The sequence below is a fragment of the Siphateles boraxobius genome, unplaced genomic scaffold (genome assembly GCF_051911475.1).
Source record: "Siphateles boraxobius isolate OS27281-9 unplaced genomic scaffold, OSU_SipBor_1 7, whole genome shotgun sequence".
Lineage (NCBI taxonomy): Eukaryota > Metazoa > Chordata > Actinopteri > Cypriniformes > Leuciscidae > Siphateles > Siphateles boraxobius.
Window position 1 is genome coordinate 4,316,305 of NW_027509197.1, and position 22,181 is coordinate 4,338,485.

The window sequence follows — 22,181 nt, forward strand, 5'->3', positions numbered from 1 at the left end:
CAACGGGAGTATTCTCCGGCTGGAGCGCAGAACAGTGGAGTTTGTATGGACAGAAGTGCATTGGGTTAAGCTGCGTTGCTTCGACATTGTGGAAAATAGAAAAATACAAACAAAATGTATCCTTTTTACCCGTTATTATCAATCTAAATTAATCTACTGCGAAATATAGGAGACTTTGAGATTTTACTGGGACGTCACGTCACAATTTCGTTTTGCTTTATTTAAATTTCATTTTTCAATATTTAAATAATACTGTAAACAGTGGGGCGGTACTTTTTACATCGAGCCTGACCTTTCAACGTGATGAAATAGTTCCCGGCGCGTTGCAGATCAGCTCAATCCGAACAATTGTTGTTAAAAAGTGTATATATATATACATAAATTATTCTTTTTTAAATAATTTTTTTAAATAACCTATCGTTTCGCAAGATAAGACCCACCTCCTCAGCTGCGATCGTGCACAGCCGTTTCAAGCACTTCAAAGACATTTGAAACTCACTGTAAAAAAAAAAAGTTGATCCAACTTTAAATTATAAGGCAACTTATCGCAAGCGCTGTTTTGAGTAAACTCAACAATCAGGAACTAAAGTCCACCCAACTTAAAATATTACATTAACATTGCAAGTTGTTACAACATAAATAGTTATGTTTACCTAATGAATAACAAAACAAAATATTTTTGGTTTACTGAACACAAATAGGCCTATTAACTATAGGCATATAGACTGATTCATTATTTAAGTAGTCTAATTAAATTAAAGACAGACCATAACACGGGTCAAATAACTTTTAACTTTTTATTATGTAAACACTTTGTGTCCAATGCACAACAAAAACATTACAGTACCAAGTCTGTTTGGCAGAAATTGCATTTTAACTTCTTTACTCTATGCATTTTACACTTAACTCAAAGAATGGTACAAATGCATGTTAGAGAAATCGACAGTGTTAAGTACACCATAATACGTTAGCTGTCTTGTGGCATGAGGCACATTTTCACATGTATTTAACATTTTTGGTTGATTTTTAAAGGAACAATTATGTGAAAACTACCGTATTGCATATTTTAACATCAACCTAAGAGTTCCTCAAAACCAAGTTACTATTGTGTCCAAGAGCCCAAAACAAATGAAAGCATCTGAGTAAACCACAAACATTACTCAGCTCTTATAAATGCACAGCACTTTTTTGTCAGAACAACATTGAAAATTGGAATGAAATGCCTGTAATCCACTGACCTAGATCCTTGGACGTACCAGTGTCTACATAGAAATCAAACACAATTCGACAAAACAAACAACAAAAAAACTCTAGGAGAAACTCCAGCCTGAAGGGATAGTTCAAACAAAAACGACTAAAAACACAATACTGTTTTCTTTCAATGTATTCATTAATGTTAAGTATTCACTTGTTACAACCTTTGCCTAAAGAGATAGTTCACACAAAAATGAAAGTTCTTTCATCATTTACCTACCCCTAAATTGTTCTAAACCTGTGTGAATTTAGGGGTAGGTAAATGATGAAAGAATTTCCGTTTTTGTGTGAACTATCTCTTTAAGGCAAAGGTTGTAACAAGTGAATACTTAACATTAATGAATGCATTGAAAGAAAACAGTATTGTTTTTTTAGTCATTAACTATGAAAGTATAAAATAAACAATGGCCACTGGAAGAACGTCATTCAGTTGCATTTGTCCATTTAGCAAAGTTTAGACTTCAATGACTGTATTCTTGCAGAGCAGATGCCACCAAGATCCATGAAGATCTTTTGTATTACTTCAAAAGTATACTTAAGTTCTTTTGGATACTCCATGTTGAGTGCATACATGAGAACAATCAAGTATGCGAATGCTGCTGGCCGATCTGGAATGTCCTCAAGCACAATGGCCTCTTCCAGGATTATGGCCAGGTTGATTACAGTTGGCAGTGATGTGACGGCAGCAACATCATCTTCGACCACAGTAAGGATTCCAATCTTTACACCTTTGGTGCAGTGGTCCACAGGATCAGTATCCTGGAAGAATAATGGATGGGGGTGTATTAATGGAAATGTACATTTACATATAACAATAATTATTATCATCATCTTCATCGTTGCTGTGCAAGTAAACTGAATATGTAAAATATAGTATAAAAAAAGGATTTAGAAATAGGGTATGGAAATGGTAATTTACCAGGCACATCTTGAGTAAACATGCTGGCTTCTCACGCAGAAAAATTGGCAATCCCTTAAGAGCTGTTCTTTTCCAATGTGATGTAATGTCAGTGACCTAAAAATATAAAAATAATATATTTTGTTTATAAAATCTCCAGATGCTCTATAACCTTAACTACTCTATTGCTTTAGTAGGTAAAGATACAGTACACCTAAAAATTATTCTGTCATCTTTTACGGTCACCTTTTACTCTCCCTCATGTTGTTCCAACCCCATATGACTTGCTTTATTTTTTGGAACAAAGAATATTTCTGTTTTAAAAATACAGATTGCTCTTTTTTTATACAGTGGCACCAAAAAAAGATCTAAAACCATCATAAAATTAGTCCACAAAACTCATGCACGGTTTCCTAATTGACACAATTGCTTTGAGTGAAAAACAGACAGATATACAAGTTTATATTTATGTCACGTACAGAGGAGAGACACAACGGGATTGAAGGTAAGAAGGTTTATTTCGTAAACAGATGATCAAAGCACACAAGCCTGAGTGAGTTGCGTATGACTTCCAGCTGATTGTTGAGAGATGCTTCTCGATGGTACTTGCACAGACGATAGAGAATAGAAATACTTAATAGGAAGAAGCTAGCATTCGGCGATGAACAGGAGTCTTACAATTCTCTGACGAGACCAGACAATGAATGAAGGAACATGAGGGTATTTAAGTGCTGGAGGTGATGAGTGGGTGCAGGTGTGGTGAATTAGTATTCAGGAGATAATGAGTGAACGGGCGGAGTTGGGTGATCAGGGGCTGATGGTGTGGCAGGTGTAACAGATGACTCTGTGGCAATTTACTAACCATTTTCCTATCTGCATGTGTAGAATCTTATTAAAATACAATTGGTTATTGCTTAACCTCTGAAATACTACCAAAACGCAACTGGTTTCAGCATTTCTTGTGACACCATTCTGAATGAATGCAAAAAGGCCTTGAAAAATGGTAACTATCAAATGTCACTCTAAATGACTGAAATTTCTTCTTTCTTGCAAAATTTCTCCTTTTATGTTCTGCAGCACAAAGGAAATCATAATGGTTTAGAACAACACATGGGTAAGAAAAAGATTACAGAATAATTTCAGGATGACCAATTATAATTTTACATTGAACTAAAGGTACCAAGTTCAATTGATGTTTTGGGGTTTTACTGTTATGTGCCAATTGTGTATGTTCAGTCCAACATCAATTGATGTTATTATGTTTTACTGTTAAACCCAATACATATAGAAAATACACAAAATTGCATAAATGGCCGTCAGAAAGCTGTAAATACTGCTGTATTTGGAATATATTAAAGAATGAGTACCTATTCATCCAGCTTCTCCAAGAGAATCTTCATTTCTTCTCCAAATGCATCTGTTCTCTTTCTGTACAGCTTCAGGAGAGGTGTTGTGTATTTTTCAAGGGACATGTAGAACGTCCCCAGGAGGTCGACGTTACTGATACGAAAAAACTCCATGCAGATCTATAAATTAATAATAATAAAAAAACATTAATAGTAATCACCAGAAAGTATTGCTATTATAACTAAAATATTCAAAATTTCTAATAGTAATTATAATTAAAATAATAGCAATTCATATTGACTAAAATAAGAAGCCTGAAGAACACAGGTAACAACATTTGTTATTAAATGATTTACCTCATGGTTCAGAAAAAGGGCAGGCCATCTCTCTCTGACCTCCTCAACTAGTGGCTGAATACAACTTCTTTGCGGCGAAGAGAAAATGTTTCTTGCATTTTTACTTGAATGAGCGCTGAATCAATCTTTTTTTTTTTCATTTCATTGACCATACCAAGTCTCACCTCCTCAAGCGAATCATCTGTCGGGCCCTCAGGATGGTCCGGTAAAAAGTTCACCTCTGCTCTTTTAGGCTTTTTAATGGTGGCTGTCATACCCTCATGTGATTTTCTTTTAGTGTTAACACTAACTTCTGAACAACCAGCCTCTCTCAATTTAGCTCGATAAATGCCAAGCTTAAACTTTATACTCATAATCCATCCATCCCAACCTGTGCGTTTGCCAGGTTCTGCAAGGCAAGGATGTTTTTGTACTAGAGCAGAGGCAACTGACTGGAACTCATAGGCATCTGGGTAGGCTTTAATTTCAAAAATTGCCTGCACAATCTTGTCCAGAATCTCACACTTCATGTCCCTTGGGACACTCAGAGGCTTCTTTGTCTGCTTGTATATCTCATTGGCTTTACGCAGCCTGAGTTCCACATCAATAGAAAAAGCAGGTATGTTAAAAGTAGAGGGCCAGTTTTCAACACTTCTAAGATTTCTTGACACAGATGATTCAGGGATTTGGACATCACTTTGACAACTTGTCATGCTTGCTGTATCAAGCGAGAACACTGAACTTGCATCTGTTATGTCCAGTGGAGGAGATGCTTCTTCCCACAGAACCTTTAAAGTTGCTTTTGCTGCTGGCAATTCTTTGATGTAATTAAAGTTACAAAGTTCATTGTTAAAGTCCGGGTCTTCAAATTGTAGTGAGAATCCGGATTTCAGCTGCAATGTCTCGCTAAGGAAAGACTTCAAATGGTCCACAGACTCAGGCCTTTCAGGCAGCTCTACCCTCCTGATGTTGGTAGGGGAAATGTGAACCCGCAGCAACATGCTCTCTATAGAAAGCAGAACCTAGAGTCAAAAGCAGTCATCATTAATTCACTGGAACACATTTTTTTTTATTCTTAACAGCAATGGTGGGAACCTAAATGAATATATACTAGTGTGTAGAATATAGTGTCTGATCAAGAATACACACAACTGTCAACTCTCCTAATGAGTTAAAAAACACTTTTAGAGTCACAAGCACTTTCATACCAACTTGGTATGCGGTCAATGGATGGAAGTCATTCAGCATGTCAGGATCAAGAACATGAATATGACTAAAACTGTTTTCCTTTATCTCAAAGGACCTTAAGTGTTCAAGATACCAGGCGGACAGTTTTTTACAAAGGAATGACACATCTTTAGGGGACACTACACAGTTCAGTATTTAAAAAAATTCTGGCAAGCCATTACATTGTCCTGTAGAGATAATCATGCCAGCTGAATATCGAACTCCATGCAAATGAATGGTGGAGGAGAGAGACACTTGGCTTGTGTTTGGATACCTTCTCTCAATTGCTGACATAACTGGGGCTTCAAGAGAAGCAAGTGTGAACACCTTTACTTTCTCCACATGTACTGATTGTTTGAAAAAGTCCTCACCATCAAGATAATACGCCATCATTTGTTGATGCTTCATGGAAAGTGTCAGTAGAACATTCTTAAAGTTCTGAGTGTCATGGACTACTTTTTTAAAGTAACTGTGCTTCACCTCAAAGCGCATTGTCCATAGTGACACTAGTGGTCCAAAACAACGAATCAAATTAGGGTAATTGTTAATGAAATGATGTTTTGGACGTAGAGAAAAGTTGGCAAAGGTTTCAGTTAGCAAGTATTGGTTGTCTTTGATTTTGCTCTCTAGGTAACAAAGAGACTCCTCTGAACATTTTGATGATAGAACTAACTCAACAATGACCTTCAGGTCCATTAGAATCTCCCAAGATGGTTCATTTTCAGGAATTTTGTGACCGATCATAAGAGGTAGCAAACGTAAAAGTGTCCAGTTCTCGTGTGCATTACCACCTATTGTACCTTTGGTGAAACTTGACTTGGTTAAGACCTTTGGCTTGTTAACCCTCTCTGAATCTTTGTATGGGAAGGACTTAATGCAGTGATTGAGCTCATCAAATGAAATGTCTCTTTTTGAAATTAAATCTTTCAGGCACAAAGACAATTCTACAGGTACAACACCTTCCAAAAAATCATATAATGCATCAGAAGAGAAACCAGTGACAGGATGAAAGAAAGAAAAGTGCTTGCTTAGCACACAATCCCTCTTCACACCATTGACATTTTGCAAACTTCCATTCTGCACTTCCTGGACAAAAGAATTGTGTTCTTCTACAGTTCATAGTTTGAAATCACTGATCTCAACCTGACCAGACTTGACTTCATGCTTACTGATCAAACAAAATCTGCACAGTTTGTCAGAATTGAAGCTTTCTTGAAAGCCTGCCAAGCTATGAGCTCCTAAATTATCAGCACATACGCAAAAGACTGTCCCCTTTACGTACTTATTCAAAGCAGGCACAAAAACACCTGTTTGCTCCAAACACTTCACATCTTTCATCAGTCGATCCAAAAATTTCTCATATCCAAAGAGCCTCACATCATCACTCTTACCAAGGACCGCAAGCTGAATTGAGTAAAGACTAGAGCGGAATTTGGAAGGCAAGTTTAGAACCACCCAATAAATGGCAACAATCTTTTGGATTTTTCTTGAAGTGCCCAAGGGATTGCACACTTCAAATTCATCAACATACAGTCCCAAAGATATTACAAGATCTTTGTCACCTAGAAGTCGTTTCTCTTTAAAGCAAGCACCATCTTGAAAAGACTCAAAATGTCCAGGAGTAGACTCTCCAATGAAACACAATCTTATCCAACAGATCTTTATGACCTAGTAAGCCTTCCAGAACATGATATAAAGACACATAAACAAAGTGATTTTTGTGTGTCCTGTCATAGAGATACTCTGTTGGCTCAATTACAGAGAAGTGTTCTTTGAAATACACATTCCTTCTATGGTCTGTGGATAAACTGCCTTTTTCTGAAGTAGTCAGCAGAAGAGGATTGGTCTCAAAAATAGCACTGTTAATTTCCTGGAGGATAGAATTATCTACATCAATTTTTCGTTTGACCAAAATATTTCTGATGCTTTCAACAGCAAGAAACTTGGAAAAGTGCAATATATCATGAATTTCCTCAACTATATGTTATGTATGGCACTCTTGGATATATGCAAGACTGTTTGCATTTTCAAAAATACAGAAGCCAGTTTATGTTCAATAGTTTCAATATCCACACTTTCACAACCAGAGTCAGTAGACTCTTGAACAACCTGTGAGGACTGCCCAGCATCATGGTCATCATTATCATCAAAGTTCAGTGTTGTATCAGTGTTAATGTTCTCAGTTTCAGTTATGACAGAGTTTCTTAAATCTTTTGTTGTGTAAGTTTTAGGTTTCCTTGTCCTGTGAGAGGCAAAATTGGAAAGCCTGTTGGTTTTATACTCACAGCCAGAAAAAGGACACTGTACAGTTTCATGCCTTTTTAGATGTTCATTAAGATGTCTGAAAAATATGGTTTCACTGCAAACATTTTCAAATTCACACAGATCACATTTAAATGTTAGGCTGACTTGCCTAATACAAATGCGATTTTAAAGCACTTTGTGTCCGGAATGAGCAGACACAATCTGAATATAGGCAACGCCAATTTGTTCCTTTATGACCTTGTCCATGACGAAGCCTGTAATGCTTTACCAGGACTTCTGGGTCAGAATTAGAAAATTTACAATATCTGCGCTGCATTTCCTCCTATGGACTAATTAGCTGCGAAAACATTTTTTTTAACAGTTTAGGCCATTTTTATACTGATTTTTTTTTTTAATCAAAAGTGCAGAAAATCAGTAACATGCTACTAATACATTTTATGAATACCAAGCTATTTTTTCCCCATTAAACGATTAACATAAAATCCCCTTTTCCATTGGCAAACTTCGCTCAAAAACTTGAATATACGTGCACAGTGTTCATTTTCTTTTAAAGCAATTCCAGGAAGATGTCTAGATGATCAATATTTTTGTCTACACATATGAGCAAACGTCTCATTTAATACTCATTACATTATTTTTCGCAATTTCTCCATTATTAAAACAATTGAAACATTTCCCGTGTGCGAAATCAGTAACAAACAATGCTAAATTAGAGTAGGCCTACGTTAGGCCGTCTGTTTGGGAACAGCACACCATACATTACATGACCAGTAACATAGTCGATTATAAAGATGATTAATACACACCGGTTATTTAAAAGAAAAGCTGGATTGATCAGGCACGACACCACTCCTTCACATCAGCATCGAAAGGACCCAAAAGTGTGCGAAATCAGAAACACACTGTGAAATTAAATTAGGCCGTCAGTTTGAGAAGAGCACAATATTCGTTAAATATTTTAAATAACATACAGACGATTATAAAAATGATTAATACACACAGGTTATTTTAAAGAAAAGCTGAATTGATCAGGCACGACACCACTCCTTCACATCAGCATCGAAGGACCCAAAGTGTGCGGGTAACACTTTACAATACGGGTGCACTAATAAGCATTAATTCATACTTAACTAATGCACAGATAATCATGAGTTAATGTATGACTCATGAAGAACTAAACCATAAATTAATTATTACTGCATCAGCAACTAATAAGGAGTCTATATGATTAATAGATTAAGTAATAAATGAATTGCTATTAATTAAACGTGTCATGTATTAATTCCTTAATAACATATTTTAAGTCAAGTCAAGTCATCCTCATTTATATAGCGCTTTTAACAATGTAGATTGTTTCAAAGCAGCTTTACAGAGATAAACATATAATTTAAGGTAACAGAGATTGGGTTGGTTTTATAGTGGCTCTTGAAAAATGTTTTTTTCCAGCTAAAGTTAGTTTTGATTGATTCACTTCCGTCTAAATTATCATTTGTTATTAAAATAGGGGCCGCTAAGACGACACACCGTTCTCTCTAAACAGACTTTAAACATGAACCTGTGATAGATGCTGATGGCGTTCACATGAGCATTAAGAATTGATTCTATAGTTCCCTTTCGTTGTCACTCCGAGTTACGTCGGATGACGACGAATGGGGTTTCGCTTAGAAAGCCTATCAACTTCGAGTATTACAAAACGAGCCAATGGCAAAGAAATGCCATGGGTCTGCGGAATTTGCATGGCGTAACTCCGCCCCACCTCGTGGGTATAAAAGGAGGAAGCCGGCAGCAAGCAGATATGTTTTCGCTTCGGAGCCAAGTGTATTCTTCTCTCCACAAGCCATCTCTGAATTGTCAGCTTTACAAACGAGTACCTCGAGTGTTGGTGTGACGGCGATCTACGGCGAGAGCGTGCTTCCTGCTGATCTGTTGCAGTGGTCTGCCAGTCGGTGCGTTTCTCCCCGGGTGCTTCAACACTTGAGTTTTCTCTCACTAAAAGAGCTTACACGTGGCACGTCTTTTTAAAGATGTCTCGCCCGTGTACTTCTGGTTGCGGCAGATTGGTATCGGACTCTGATGGGTACGAGCGTTGCATAGTATGTTTGGGCATTGATCATGCTAGAGCAGCGCTCGTGGATGACTCATGTTCTCTCTGTGGGAACATGACCATCGCGTCATTCCGGTCGAGACTCGGTGAACTCGCAAGAGTGTGAGTCCCCTCATCCACCCCCCGTCCTGCGGCTGGTGGCCAGGGTGATCTGAGGGTTACGGTCTGGAACAAGGCGCCGACTATGTGTCCGCGACCCCAGCCCCCCTCTTCAATGACGGTGCCCGCTAGTGAACTGCTGATTCCCGCGGGTCTACCCTCTGGTGGCCCGCGTGCTTCAGTTGAAGCTACAGAGGAAGATGCCATGTCTGTTGCAGCATCACTTGGCGGGTTTGACTCTTCTGGAAGTGAGGGCTCGTCACAGCTGCCACCTTCCGGTGTGCATACGGCTGTGCTCGAGTCTGATCCGGAGATGACGGCCATGCTTTCCCGGGCAGCCGCGAGCATCGGACTTGAGTGGAGGCCTCCACCCTGTCCTGAGCGCTCGCGGCTGGACGATTGGTTTTTGGGTAAGGCCGCCGACCCTCGTCCTTGGCAAACCCCAATACCTTTCTTCCCGGATGTGCATGATGAGATCTCGAAGTCCTGGAAGACCCCCGTCTTCTCGGGACCGCTCGCTGGTCTCATCCGCCTTTCCTCCCCTCGATGAGGCAGCTGCCCGTGGGTACACTGGGCTTCCCCCGGTTGAACGCTCTGTTGCCATGCAACTATGTCCTCAGAGTGCTTCTTCTCGGGGTGAGCCTAAGCACCCATCCAAAGCCTGTAGATTTTCGTCGACCCTGGTGGCGAAGTCTTACAGAGCGGCGGGACAGGCGGCTGCTTCACTGCATGCTATGGCCACTCTACAGGTCTACCAGGCCCAGATGCTCAGAGACATGCACGAGGGTAGGACAAACCCAGGGCTCTTTGATGAGCTGCGCGCCGCGACCGACCTTGCTCTCCGGGCGACGAAGGTTACCGCGCGCTCCCTGGGTTTGGTGATGTCCACAGCTGTGGTCCAGGAGCGACATCTGTGGCTGAACCTGGCTGACATGCGGGACGCTGAGCGGACCCGTCTGCTTAACGCCCCCTTGTCCCAGGCCGGCCTCTTCGGCGGTGCAGTTGAAGACTTTGCCCAACAGTTTTCAACTGCCCAGAAACAGACCGAGGCCATCAAACACATTCTGCCCCGCCGGCCCGCTGCTGCCTCCACCTTGCCGGCCGGGCAGACGCCTCGACCTGTTTCCCGCCGAGGGCGCCCTCCTGCGGCTCCCGCCCCTCCCGCCCGGACCACGCAGCAGCCTCCACCCAGGGCCGGTCACGGAGGAAGCCGTAAGAAGGCGCCACAGCCCTCTCCTGCCCCGCCCCCCGCTAAACGCCGGGCCAAGCGGCGCTCCTGAGACGGGCTGCTCAGGGATGATGATTGTTTCCCAGGAGGTGGTAGCAGGACCACTCCTTCCCCCGGTGGAAGGCCGGGGGAGAATCTTTTGTTCTCCACTCCCCGCTGCTCACCCACGGGTGGGCAGCACCCTAATGTGGTTAAAGACAGAAACAATCCCCTCTTCCCTGAGCTCACAGAGTTCTCGGGCGACACAGAGCGCCGCCCACAAGCCGTGCTCTCCTCGCCCCCCTCTGTCCCAGAGGCGGTTGACACGGCGTGCCGTCCACGGACCGCTTCGCCCCTGTCCCCCTCTGTCGCCAGACCCCTGGCAGAGCAGGCCCCCGCGGGACGACCAGCCTGGTCCTCCCCTGGCCCCCTCTGCCAGGGTGCGGTTGCTAACTGTGCCCCCTCTCCGGGCCGCTATGCCGTCCACATCTGGGCCAGTTACTCCGCTTCGCTGCCCCTCCGGGGGGACGCCTGTGGCTCGCATGATCCCGTTGGTTCAGTTCCTGGGAGCCTGGCTAGAGCTTCCCCGTCTGTCCCACTGGATCGCGCGTACCGTCAGGCTCGGCTATGCGATTCAGTTCGCACGGTCTCCTCCCCGCTTCAGGGGAGTCCGCTCCACTTTGGTCGGTGGCAATGCCCCTATCATGAGAGCAGAGATTGCCACCCTGCTGGCGAAGGGTGCAATCGAGACTGTCCCTCCAGCCGAGATGAGGTCCGGCTTCTACAGCCCCTACTTCATTGTCCCCAAGAAAACCGGTGGGTTACGGCCAATCCTGGACTTGCGCGTGCTGAACCGCTCCCTTCACCGGATGCCGTTCAAGATGCTCACCGCCAAACGCGTTTTCGAATGCATACGGCCCCAGGATTGGTTTGCAGCGATCGACCTGAAGGACGCCTACTTTCATGTCTCCATTCTTCCTCGACACAGACCGTTCCTCCGGTTTGCTTTCGAGGGGCAGGCATACCAGTACGCGGTTCTCCCTTTCGGGCTAGCCCTGTCTCCTCGCATCTTCACGAAGGTCGTCGAGGCGGCCCTTGTTCCCCTTCGAGAGCAAGGGGTTCGCATCCTGAGTTATATCGACGACTGGCTGATCCTAGCTCACTCTCGAGATCAGGTTTGCGAACACAGGGACCTAGTGCTCCGGCACCTAGCCCGTCTGGGCCTTCGGGTCAACTGGGAGAAGAGCAAACTTTGCCCCGTGCAGAGAATCTCTTTTCTCGGTATGGACATCGACTCGGTCGCCATGTCCGCGCAGCTTACGAGCGAGCGCGCGCAGTCACTGCTGACTTGCCTCAGACAATTCGAGGGCAAGAGTGCGGTTCCACTGAAACTTTTTCAGAGGCTCCTGGGGCATATGGCATCTGCAGCCGCGGTCACGCCGCTCGGATTGCTTCATATGAGACCGCTTCAGCTTTGGCTTCGCGACCGAGTCCCGAGGTGGGCATGGCAACACGGCACGTTCCGAGTACCAGTTACTCCGACCTGCCGTCAGTTCTTCACCCCGTGGACGAACCTCGATTTTCTCAGGGCCGGTGTCCCCCTGGCTCGAGCTTCCCGGCATGTTGTTGTCTCAACAGATGCCTCCACCACGGGCTGGGGCGCCATGTGCAATGGACATGCTGCTGCGGGCTCCTGGACAGGACCCCAGCGGCTATGGCATGTCAATTGCCTCGAGTTGTTGGCAGTACGCCTTGCCCTGCACCGCTTCCGAGCGTTGCTCTGGGGTCAACACGTACTAGTCCGCTCAGACAATACCGCCACTGTAGCGTACATCAACCATCAGGGTGGTCTACGCTCCCGCCGTATGTCACAACTCGCTCGCCACCTCCTCCTGTGGAGTCAGAAGCATCTGAGGTCGCTTCGAGCCATCTTCATTCCCGGAGCGCTGAACTGTGCAGCCGACGAGCTCTCACGGCTTCAGCCCCTCCCTGGAGAATGGCGACTCCATCCCCAGTCGGTTCAGCTGATTTGGGACCAGTTGGGGGACGCACAGATAGATCTGTTTGCCTCTCACGACTCGACCCACTGCGCCCAGTTCTATTCCCTGACCGAGGGCACGCTCGGCACGGATGCTCTGGCGCACAGCTGGCCGCAGGGCCGCAAATATGCGTTTCCCCCAGTGAGCCTTCTTGCGCACACCTTGCGCAAGGTCAGGGAGGACGAGGAGCAGGTCATTCTGGTTGCCCCTTACTGGCCCAACCGGACCTGGTTCCCCGAACTAGTACTCCTCGCGACAGCACCTCCCTGGCCGATCCCTCCGAGGAAGAACCTTCTTTCTCAGGGACGGGGCACCCTATGGCACCCTCGTCCCGATCTTTGGAACCTCCACGTGTGGCTCCTGGATGGGACGAGGCAGGTTTGAGCCTGGACTTCTGTCCTGAAGAGTGCTCCCTTTGAGCCCCTGCAATCAGTCGAGCTTAAGTTCCTGTCTATGAAGACAGCGCTCCTGGTTGCACTGGCCTCCATCAAGAGGGTTGGGGACCTGCACGCTTTCTCCGTTGACGAAGCGTGCCTGGAATTTGGGCCGGCTTACTCTCACGTGATCCTGAGACCCCGGCCTGGATATGTGCCCAAGGTTCCTACCACTCCCTTCCGGGACCAGGTGGTGAACCTGCAAGCGCTGCCCTCGGAGGAGGCAGACCCAGCCTTGGCACTGCTCTGTCCAGTACGCGCTCTCCGCGCCTATGTAGACAGAACGCAGTGTTTCAGGACCTCAGACCAGCTCTTTGTCTGTTATGGTGGGAAGCTGAAGGGAAAGGCTCTCTCCAAGCAAAGGTTGTCTCACTGGATAGTGGACACCATTGCTTTGGCTTACCAGCAGCAAGGTCGACCGTGCCCCCTTGGTGTGACTGCCCACTCCACCCGGAGTGTGGCGTCCTCTTGGGCTCTAGCGCATGGCGCCTCGCTAACAGACATCTGCAGAGCTGCAGGCTGGGCGACACCTAACACATTCGCCAGATTCTATAATCTCCGAGTGGAGCCTGTGTCCTCTCGTGTACTCGCTTCAACCAGCTAGTACCGGACCCGCTCAGGTGTCTTCGCTTGCTCGCCATTCCACTCCACGGACTGGATACGTGCGATATTTTCCTCAGGTGAGCTTCTCCGAAAGCCCTGAGCTCCTCCAGCACTCCTGACGTCGGCGCCAGTGTCTATTGCCTGTGCGTCGGCTAGGTGCCTCCCGTGTGCATGGTCCCTCCTCTGAGCGACCCCCACATGTGTAATTCCACTGTAAGCCTCTCTGAGCGTGTGTCTTTCCCTTGGCAAGCCACCTTGCCACCCCTGGGGTTGAAATATTCCACCTGCGGCTGGACACCCCAGTGTTTTCCATATGCTTCCTTCGGGTCATATGTGTATTCTCTAAGTCCCCCCCCCTCCGGGCTGGCATTAATTGCATTATTCCCCTAAGCTTGGGATATGCTTCCCAGTGTACCTTGGTATTCCTGTGTTATATGGAGTCCTTTGTCCAGGCTGACAGGGATCTCGATTTACGCAGGGCACTGGAAGACAGCTGAGAAGGTGGCGTGATTAGACTGGTAACCCTATTCGTCGTCATCCGACGTAACTCGGAGTGACAACGATAGGGAACGTCTACGGTTACGTATGTAACCCTCGTTCCCTGAGTAGGGAACGGAGACGTTACGTCTGCCTGCCACTTTCCGCTGTACCGCGGGGATCGCCTGAGCTCAGTCTTGGCTCCTCAGCGAAGAAACATATCTGCTTGCTGCCGGCTTCCTCCTTTTATACCCACGAGGTGGGGCGGAGTTACGCCATGCAAATTCCGCAGACCCATGGCATTTCTTTGCCATTGGCTCGTTTTGTAATACTCGAAGTTGATAGGCTTTCTAAGCGAAACCCCATTCGTCGTCATCCGACGTAACGTCTCCGTTCCCTACTCAGGGAACGAGGGTTACATACGTAACCGTAGACGTTATGTGCGTTTGAATATATGTGCGCAGGTTTGTAATTCCTTACAAACCATGCCTAAACAAACTACTTGTCTATAAATTTTGATGCAGAATTTTTATTTTATCTTATCACTTTGGGTAGGTACGCGAACCAAAAAATTCCACAACGCTTTATCTGTAGAGTGGTATAGGGATCCTCCATAGGGAGAGGCTAGTTGGCACTTCAGCACTGCATTGTCATCAGGTCCAGGCGAAAGTCCTTCGTAAGATCTGGAAACGGCCTGGATCCAGCAGGCTGCGGGAAAACCTCGGGATAAACAAAGACACTAAAATTAGCGTAGATGCCATTCTTCTTATGATGTAACGAGTACATCAGGATTTGAGGGAAGTGTTCCCAGTTCCGGCTGACCTAATCTAAGCAGCCTAATATTGAATTATAGAAGTCTATAGAGTGTTATGTGAATGCTAGGTCAAAGAGATGTGTTTTTAGTCTGGCTTTGAACTGACAGACTGTGTCTGCTTCCCGGAAAATGTTAGGAAGATTGTTCCAAAGTTTTGGTGCTAAATAGGAAAAGGATCTACCGCCAGCAGTCGATTTAGATATTCTAGGTATTATCAACTGGCCGGAGTATTGAGATCGCAATAGACACGAAGGACTATAATGCGTTAAGAGCTCGCTCAAGTACTGCGGAGCTAAACCATTTAGTGCTTTGTAAGTAATCAGCGATATTTTAAAATTTATACGATGTTTAATAGGGAGCCAATGCAGTGTTGACAGAACCGGGCTAATATGGTCGTACTTCCTGGTTCTTGTAAGAACTCTAGCGGCTGCGTTTTGAACTAGCTGTAGTTTGTTTATTAAGCGTGCAGGGCAACCACCCAGTAGAGCATTACAATAATCTAGCCTTGATGTCATGAACGCATGAACTAGTTGTTCCGCATTTGTCAATGAGGGCATATGACGTAATTTAGATATATTTTCAAGATGGAAAAATGCGGTTTTACAGACACTAGACACGTGACTTTCAAATGAAAGATTGGTATCAAAGAGCACACCCAGGTTCCTAACTGACGACGAAGACTTAACAGAGCAGCCATCAAGTGTTAGACGGTATTCTAGGTTATTACGTGTGGAAGTTTTTTGTCCAATAATTAGAATCTCTGTTTTTTCAGAATTTAGTAGTAGGAAATTACTAGTCATCCAATTTTTGATATCAACTATGCATTCCCATAATTTTGTGAACTCACCTGCCCTGCCCTGCCGGCTGACGGCGAGATGACGATGGAATGGCTTTTAACCGCGTTCAGAAATCATCGCAATCCGGCACCGAATGAAACTGTGGAAAGATACAAATTTTTATCAAGAAATCAGAACTCAGGCGAAACGTTTGACAAGTATGTTACTGATTTGAAAGTGCTGGCTGACACATGCAATTTTGGAACGGCTAGAGACTCTCTGATTAGAGACAGAATAGTATGCGGCATAATGAACTCGCACGTGAGAGAACGCCTATTAAGAGAGACGGACCTGACACTTGAGAAAGGTGTGAGGATATGTAAAGCATCAGAACTGTCAAAAGAGAATGTGATGACTATTGAGGGTCAGAAATCAGAAGTACACGCAGTTCAGAGAGTTAGACAGGCCCAGAGTGCCAAACAAACACAACCGGCTAAGTGCACATTTTGTGGAAAACGGCATGAGTGGAAAAAAGAGAGTTGCCCTGCTTACGGAAAGCAGTGCAGGAAATGTGGCAAGCTGAACCATTTTGCATCCACATTCAAAACAAAAGTGACAATGCGAAAGGGAATACATAGTGTTGCAGAAAGGGAAGAGAACCATATCAAGAAATCCTAAGCCTTAATTCACAAAAGGAGGATAAACATGAAAAGCAACTGTTTGCAACCATGCTGATAAATGAGAGGCCAGTAAAGTTTCAACTAGACTGCGGAGCCAGTTGTAACGTCATACCCATTCATCTGTTAAACCCTGACACAGTAATGGAAAAGACTGAACAGATTCTGGTCATGTATAACAAGAGCACCTTGAAACCCATAGGGAAGTGCAGAATAAAAATAAGAAACCCCAGAAACAGAAAACTTTATCGTCTGGAGTTCATTGTAGTGGAGGAAAGCTCATCAGTACCCCTGCTAGGATACAAGGCTGTGCAAGCAATGGATCTGGTAAGAATACAGCATGAAAACATTATGGCAATTGATGATATTGTTACCACAGAGAGATGCAGAGAAAAGTTAACTTGGGACAAGAGAGACATACAACGAGAGTATGCTGATGTATTTGAGGGAGATGGATGCCTGGAAGGGAAATACAACCTCGAGGTGGATCCTGAAGTCAAACCGGTGAGGTTTCCAAAGCGGAGAGTTCCGGTGGCACTAATGAAACATCTAAAAGATGAACTAGGAAGCCTGGTAGAGAGAGGCATCATAGCTCAGGTGGAAAAAAGCACGGATTGGATTAGCAGCATGGTGGTGGTGAAGAAACCAAGTGGAAAATTAAGAATTTGTATTGACCCAAGACCACTATATAAAGCACTTAAGTGTCAACACTTTCCCCTGCCTACCATAGATGATGTTCTCCCGGATCTGACTAAGGCGAGAGTGTTCCAGTGTGTGATGTAAAGGATGGATTCTGGCATGTAAGGCTTTCAGAAGAGTCAAGTTATCTTACTACTTTCGCTACTCCGTTTGGCAGGTATAGATGGATCAGAATGCCCATGGGGATCAGCCCGGCTCCGGAAGTTTTCCAGCACAGGTTGACTCAGGCGTTGGAGGGGCTCCCAGGAATCCGGATAATAGCGGATGACATCCTCATTTGTGGGGAAGGCGATAACGATGACACCGCTGAGAAAGATCATAACGAAAAACTAAGACAACTACTGGAGCGATGCAGAAACAGAAACAACAAACTAAACTTCAACAAACTCAAGCTGAAACAGAAAGAGGTGCCATACATCGGACACAGAATGACTTCGGAAGGTCTAAAGATTGATCCAGAGAAGGTGAGAGCCATAGTGGAGATGCCCAGACCATCAGATGTGAAGGGGCTGCAGAGATTATTAGGTATGGTGAACTACCTGTCAAAATTTTGTGCACGCTTGTCAGATAGCTGCGACTCATTAAGACAACTGACACACAGAGATGTGGTTTGGGAGTGGACTGGTATACAGGAAGAAGCATTCAAGAAATTGAAACAAACGATTGCTTCTGCACCTATTTTGAAATACTATAATCCACAAGGAGACCTGTTTTTTCAGTGTGACTCCTCGAAGACAGGGCTGGGTGCAGCACTTCTGCAGGCAGGACAACCAGTTGCATTTTGCAGCAGAGCACTTACACCCACAGAAAAGGGGTATGCTCAAATAGAGAAAGAATGCCTGGGAATCCTGTTTGGGATGGAGAAATTCCACCAGTACACATATGGCCGGAACACAGAAGTCCATTCAGACCACAAACTCCTTGAAACTATCACAAGAAAGCCATTTTTAGACGCACCTAAGAGATTGCAGAGAATGCTTTTGAGGCTTCAGCGATATGATATTAATGTTGTCTATGTTCCAGGTCGATTAAGGTACATAGCAGACACCCTCAGCAGAGCGTACTTACCAGAGTGTGCTTCAGAAGGATCCGTAGAGACAGAAATTGAGATGATTAACATGCTGCAGTACCTGCCCATTTCAGAAGGAAGTCTACAAAAGATACAGACAGAAACTGCTAAGGATTGGACGTTTCAGATGTTATGGCAAGTGATAGTCCAAGGATGGCCAGAAGAGAAAACGCAGCTGAAAGAAGAGGTGAGACCATTTTTTCAGTAAGAGAAGAGCTTAGTGTGCAACATGGTGTGATTTTCAGAGGTGAGAGAGCTGTAATACCAGCAAAGTTAAGAACAGAAATCATGGAGAGAATTCATGCAGCACACTTAGGCATAGAAAGTTGCTTACGCCGAGCAAGAGACTGTGTATATTGGCCTGGGATGAGTGCCGCCATAAGAACATACATCGGAAACTGTGCAGTCTGTAGAGCAGTGGATGCATGGCAGCAGAAAGAGACAATGTGCCCACATGTCATTCCTATGAGACCATGGTCAAAAGTGGGAACAGATTTGTTTTCATTTAACAACAGAGCATATCTCATCACAGTGGATTACTTTTCCAACTTCTGGGAAGTAGACTGTCTCACAGACACCAGGTCAAGTACAGTGATACACAAGTTAAAGGCCCATTTTGCACGACACGGGATACCGAATACTGTTATATCTGACAACGGACCACAGTACAGCTCACAAGAATTCAAACAGTTCAGCACAGCTTGGGAATTTAAGCATGTAACATCATCTCCAGCGTATCCGCAAAGCAACGGCAAAGCTGAGTCTGCGGTAAAGACGGCCAAACAGCTGATGGAAAAGGCAAAGAGAGCAAAGACTGATCCATATCTAGCTATTCTAGAACACAGGAACACACCATCTCAGGAATTCCATGCCAGTCCTGCACAAAGACTCATGAGCAGAAGGACTAAAACATTACTGCTGATACATGACAGCCTCCTGCAGCCAGGTGTTGTAAACACAGAACATGCAGTAAAAGACAACCAACGCAAACAAGCCTTCTACTACAACAGAGGAGCAAAAGATCTTAGACCTCTCCAGCAAGGAGAACACGTAAGGGTTCAGCTGGACACAAAAACAGATCGGACTGGACACCAGCAACAGTGTTAAGAGTTGCCAATAACAGATCATACACGGTCAAGATGGAAAATGGAACTGTTGTAAGGAGAAATCGGAAAAATCTCAGGACTGTGTCTGGAGGACCACAGAGAGCAGACACACAAAACATGTGTCAATCAGAAGATCCATCTGGATGAGGGACATTCACAGACAGTACCACACACACGCACACAACGTTCAGATAACAGCGACAGTGTTGTGACAACCAGAGTTGGCAGAATTGTCAAGAAACCAACCCACTTGAAAGATTTTGTTTAAATGTGTTTAATTGTTATTGTGAGACGGAAGAGTAACTTTGAGTATATGATGTTATATTGTTGTTCTTGGTCACAAGTTTATTGCATACAGTGACCACAGCGCTGTATATATATATATATATAAGGAAGGATGTTACAATATGTTATATATTGTCAGAAGGATGTGACAGACCATGTATGGTTGCACTGTGAGTATGTGATGTCATTGAGATGCGCAAGTATGTGAAGTAAAGTATGAGCACTGAGAAGTATGCGGTTGTGAGACTGTTTTATTTTGTGGAAATAGAGTGAGTGTCAGACAGAACCAAACATATAACAGTCAGTTTGTGAAGAGCACAATATTCGTTACATATTTCAAATAACATACAGACGATTATAAAATGATTAATACACACCGATTATTTTAAAGAGAAGCTGGATTGATCAGACACGAGACCACTCCTTCACATCAGGAGTGATTACGTTAACGTTACACCATCAGTTTGTAAAGACCACAATACATATGACAAATAACATAGGCGATTATGATTAATTCATAACTTACTAGTTATTGTGCAGGAGAAATTGGATTGATTAGGCAGGACGTTGTCATCAACTTTTCACCAGCATCAACTTCTGGAAACCGCTGGGGCTGTCGTCGTCTTCGCACTTGCATCAACTTTTTGAAGTAGCTTATGTCTCAAACTGCACGCTAACGAGAATCGCGAGATTTAATGAAAACGAAAACGTCTTAGTGAGATCAACAAAACATTGCACGTTTTTAACATTTATGGAACTATTTTGTTGAATGAAGTTAATATCATGCATAAACACTTCCAATCAAAATATCTTGGTTCAATTTACTGTTTTATGTTTATTGGGAGGACTTTTTGTAAGTTGGCTTTTTTATTGATTTGGACTTCAAAACGCTGGTTGTCATTGAAGTCCATTATTCGAAGAAAAATCCAGAAATGTTTTCCTCAAAAAACTTAATTTCTCTTCCACTGAGGAAAGAAAGACATGGATATCTTAGATTGCATTGGGGTGAGTAAATTATTATTTTGAGGTATACTAATCCTTTAACTATCCCTTTAAAAGCTGTTCACCTGTAAACTGCTGGTGTACTGGACATGCAATGTTCTTAAATGGTTTTAATAGTGTAATTTATGAATAAAAAACATTTGACAAGAACATTGTTTGGATTGTCTTTTGATTTGCAGTTATTCTGAAGTTGCATTATAATATGATTACCTATAGATTTATATACTGTAATAACTACATATTATTTATAGTAATTCATTATCATTATTAGTAATTTGAAAATTATAATATTTTGCAATAATGTATCAATATAGATATTACAGTACAATACCAACTCATAACTGCTGTTTCTGTCTCGCTCTTATTTTTACAAGAATTTTGTTTTTAAAACACAGAACCATCGCTTTAAGACCACAAAAAACGTGAGACTTTTCAGACGCCCACTCCAACTTCACCTCAGCGCCAGGCGCAAGTCAAACGAGTACGGAAATGTACGGGTACCGAATGAGCTTGAGCTGTGATCGGAGCATAGTAAATATAGATTCGATGTTCCTCAACCGGTGGCTTGCGAGACCGTTTTGAGTGAGTCGCATTTGTTCAGTCAAAGAAACAAAAACGTAATTCTCTTTTTTTTCTGATTCTACTTTTATTTTGAAAGATCTGTGTGAAAGCTTGTGACACTTCTGTCAGATGCGGAGAAAAGCGTGTTGTCCTGAATCAGTAACGTTAAGCTATCTGCGGTAAGATGAGATGTAAGGTCAACAGTAAAACTAACTTTCCTGTCCTGACAGCCGTTGTACTGTACTTGCACATCACGCGCAATGTGGCGTGCTGTAGCAGTAATTCTGTCGTCAATTAGCTAACTCATGAAATAATCAAAAAGGCAATAAAATTTGTGTCAAAACTGCATGCAAGAATGTATTTGTTATGCGTCACGACTCACGTATGTCTCGACTAAAATATTCTGCCATGTGAAATCACAATTTAAGGCACAAACTGATAGTATGTGATTTTTTTAATGTTCAAATAAATGTGAGCACTGTGCATTTGTAGGCTACTAGAAGATAGGTAGTAATTGTGCGTTCATTTGTAGGCTACTAGAAGATAGGTAGTAATTGTGCGTTAATTTGTAAAGGAAAAACAAAAATTTATCATTTTTAAATCCATAAAATAACTTGTAACATGACCCACAAGGGGTAAATAATCAGGCGCAAGGCGGTTGTGCAGTTTCCATCAATAGGCACATTTTTATTCAAATAATTTAACAGTTAAAGAAAATAAGTCCTTAAAAGCAAATACCCACAAAATAATAAATGAAAACTAGAAACAAAAACAACAACCCACAAATGGCCACAGGTTACCTATATCATGAAGGCAGTAGTCTTGAAAGTGCTCTCACCACAGCAAAACTCACAGCAATCATACTGCAACCCTAAAGGTAAAAATACAAATAAAATGACCAAC

General features: G+C 43.5%; 1 protein-coding gene across 1 annotated transcript; it reads right to left on the reverse strand.

The window, feature by feature from the left end:
- Window positions 1–778: 778 nt before the first annotated feature.
- On the reverse strand, window positions 779–9,470 carry LOC143724047 (uncharacterized). Its single transcript, XM_077217089.1, has 5 exons — window positions 8,133–9,470; window positions 3,856–4,856; window positions 3,520–3,678; window positions 2,174–2,269; window positions 779–2,013 (listed from the first exon to the last, which is right to left on the reverse strand). Exon 2 carries the CDS (start codon window positions 4,833–4,835, stop codon window positions 3,903–3,905), a length of 933 nt encoding a protein of 310 aa, XP_077073204.1. The 5' UTR covers window positions 4,836–4,856; window positions 8,133–9,470; the 3' UTR covers window positions 779–2,013; window positions 2,174–2,269; window positions 3,520–3,678; window positions 3,856–3,902.
- Window positions 9,471–22,181: the final 12,711 nt, after the last annotated feature.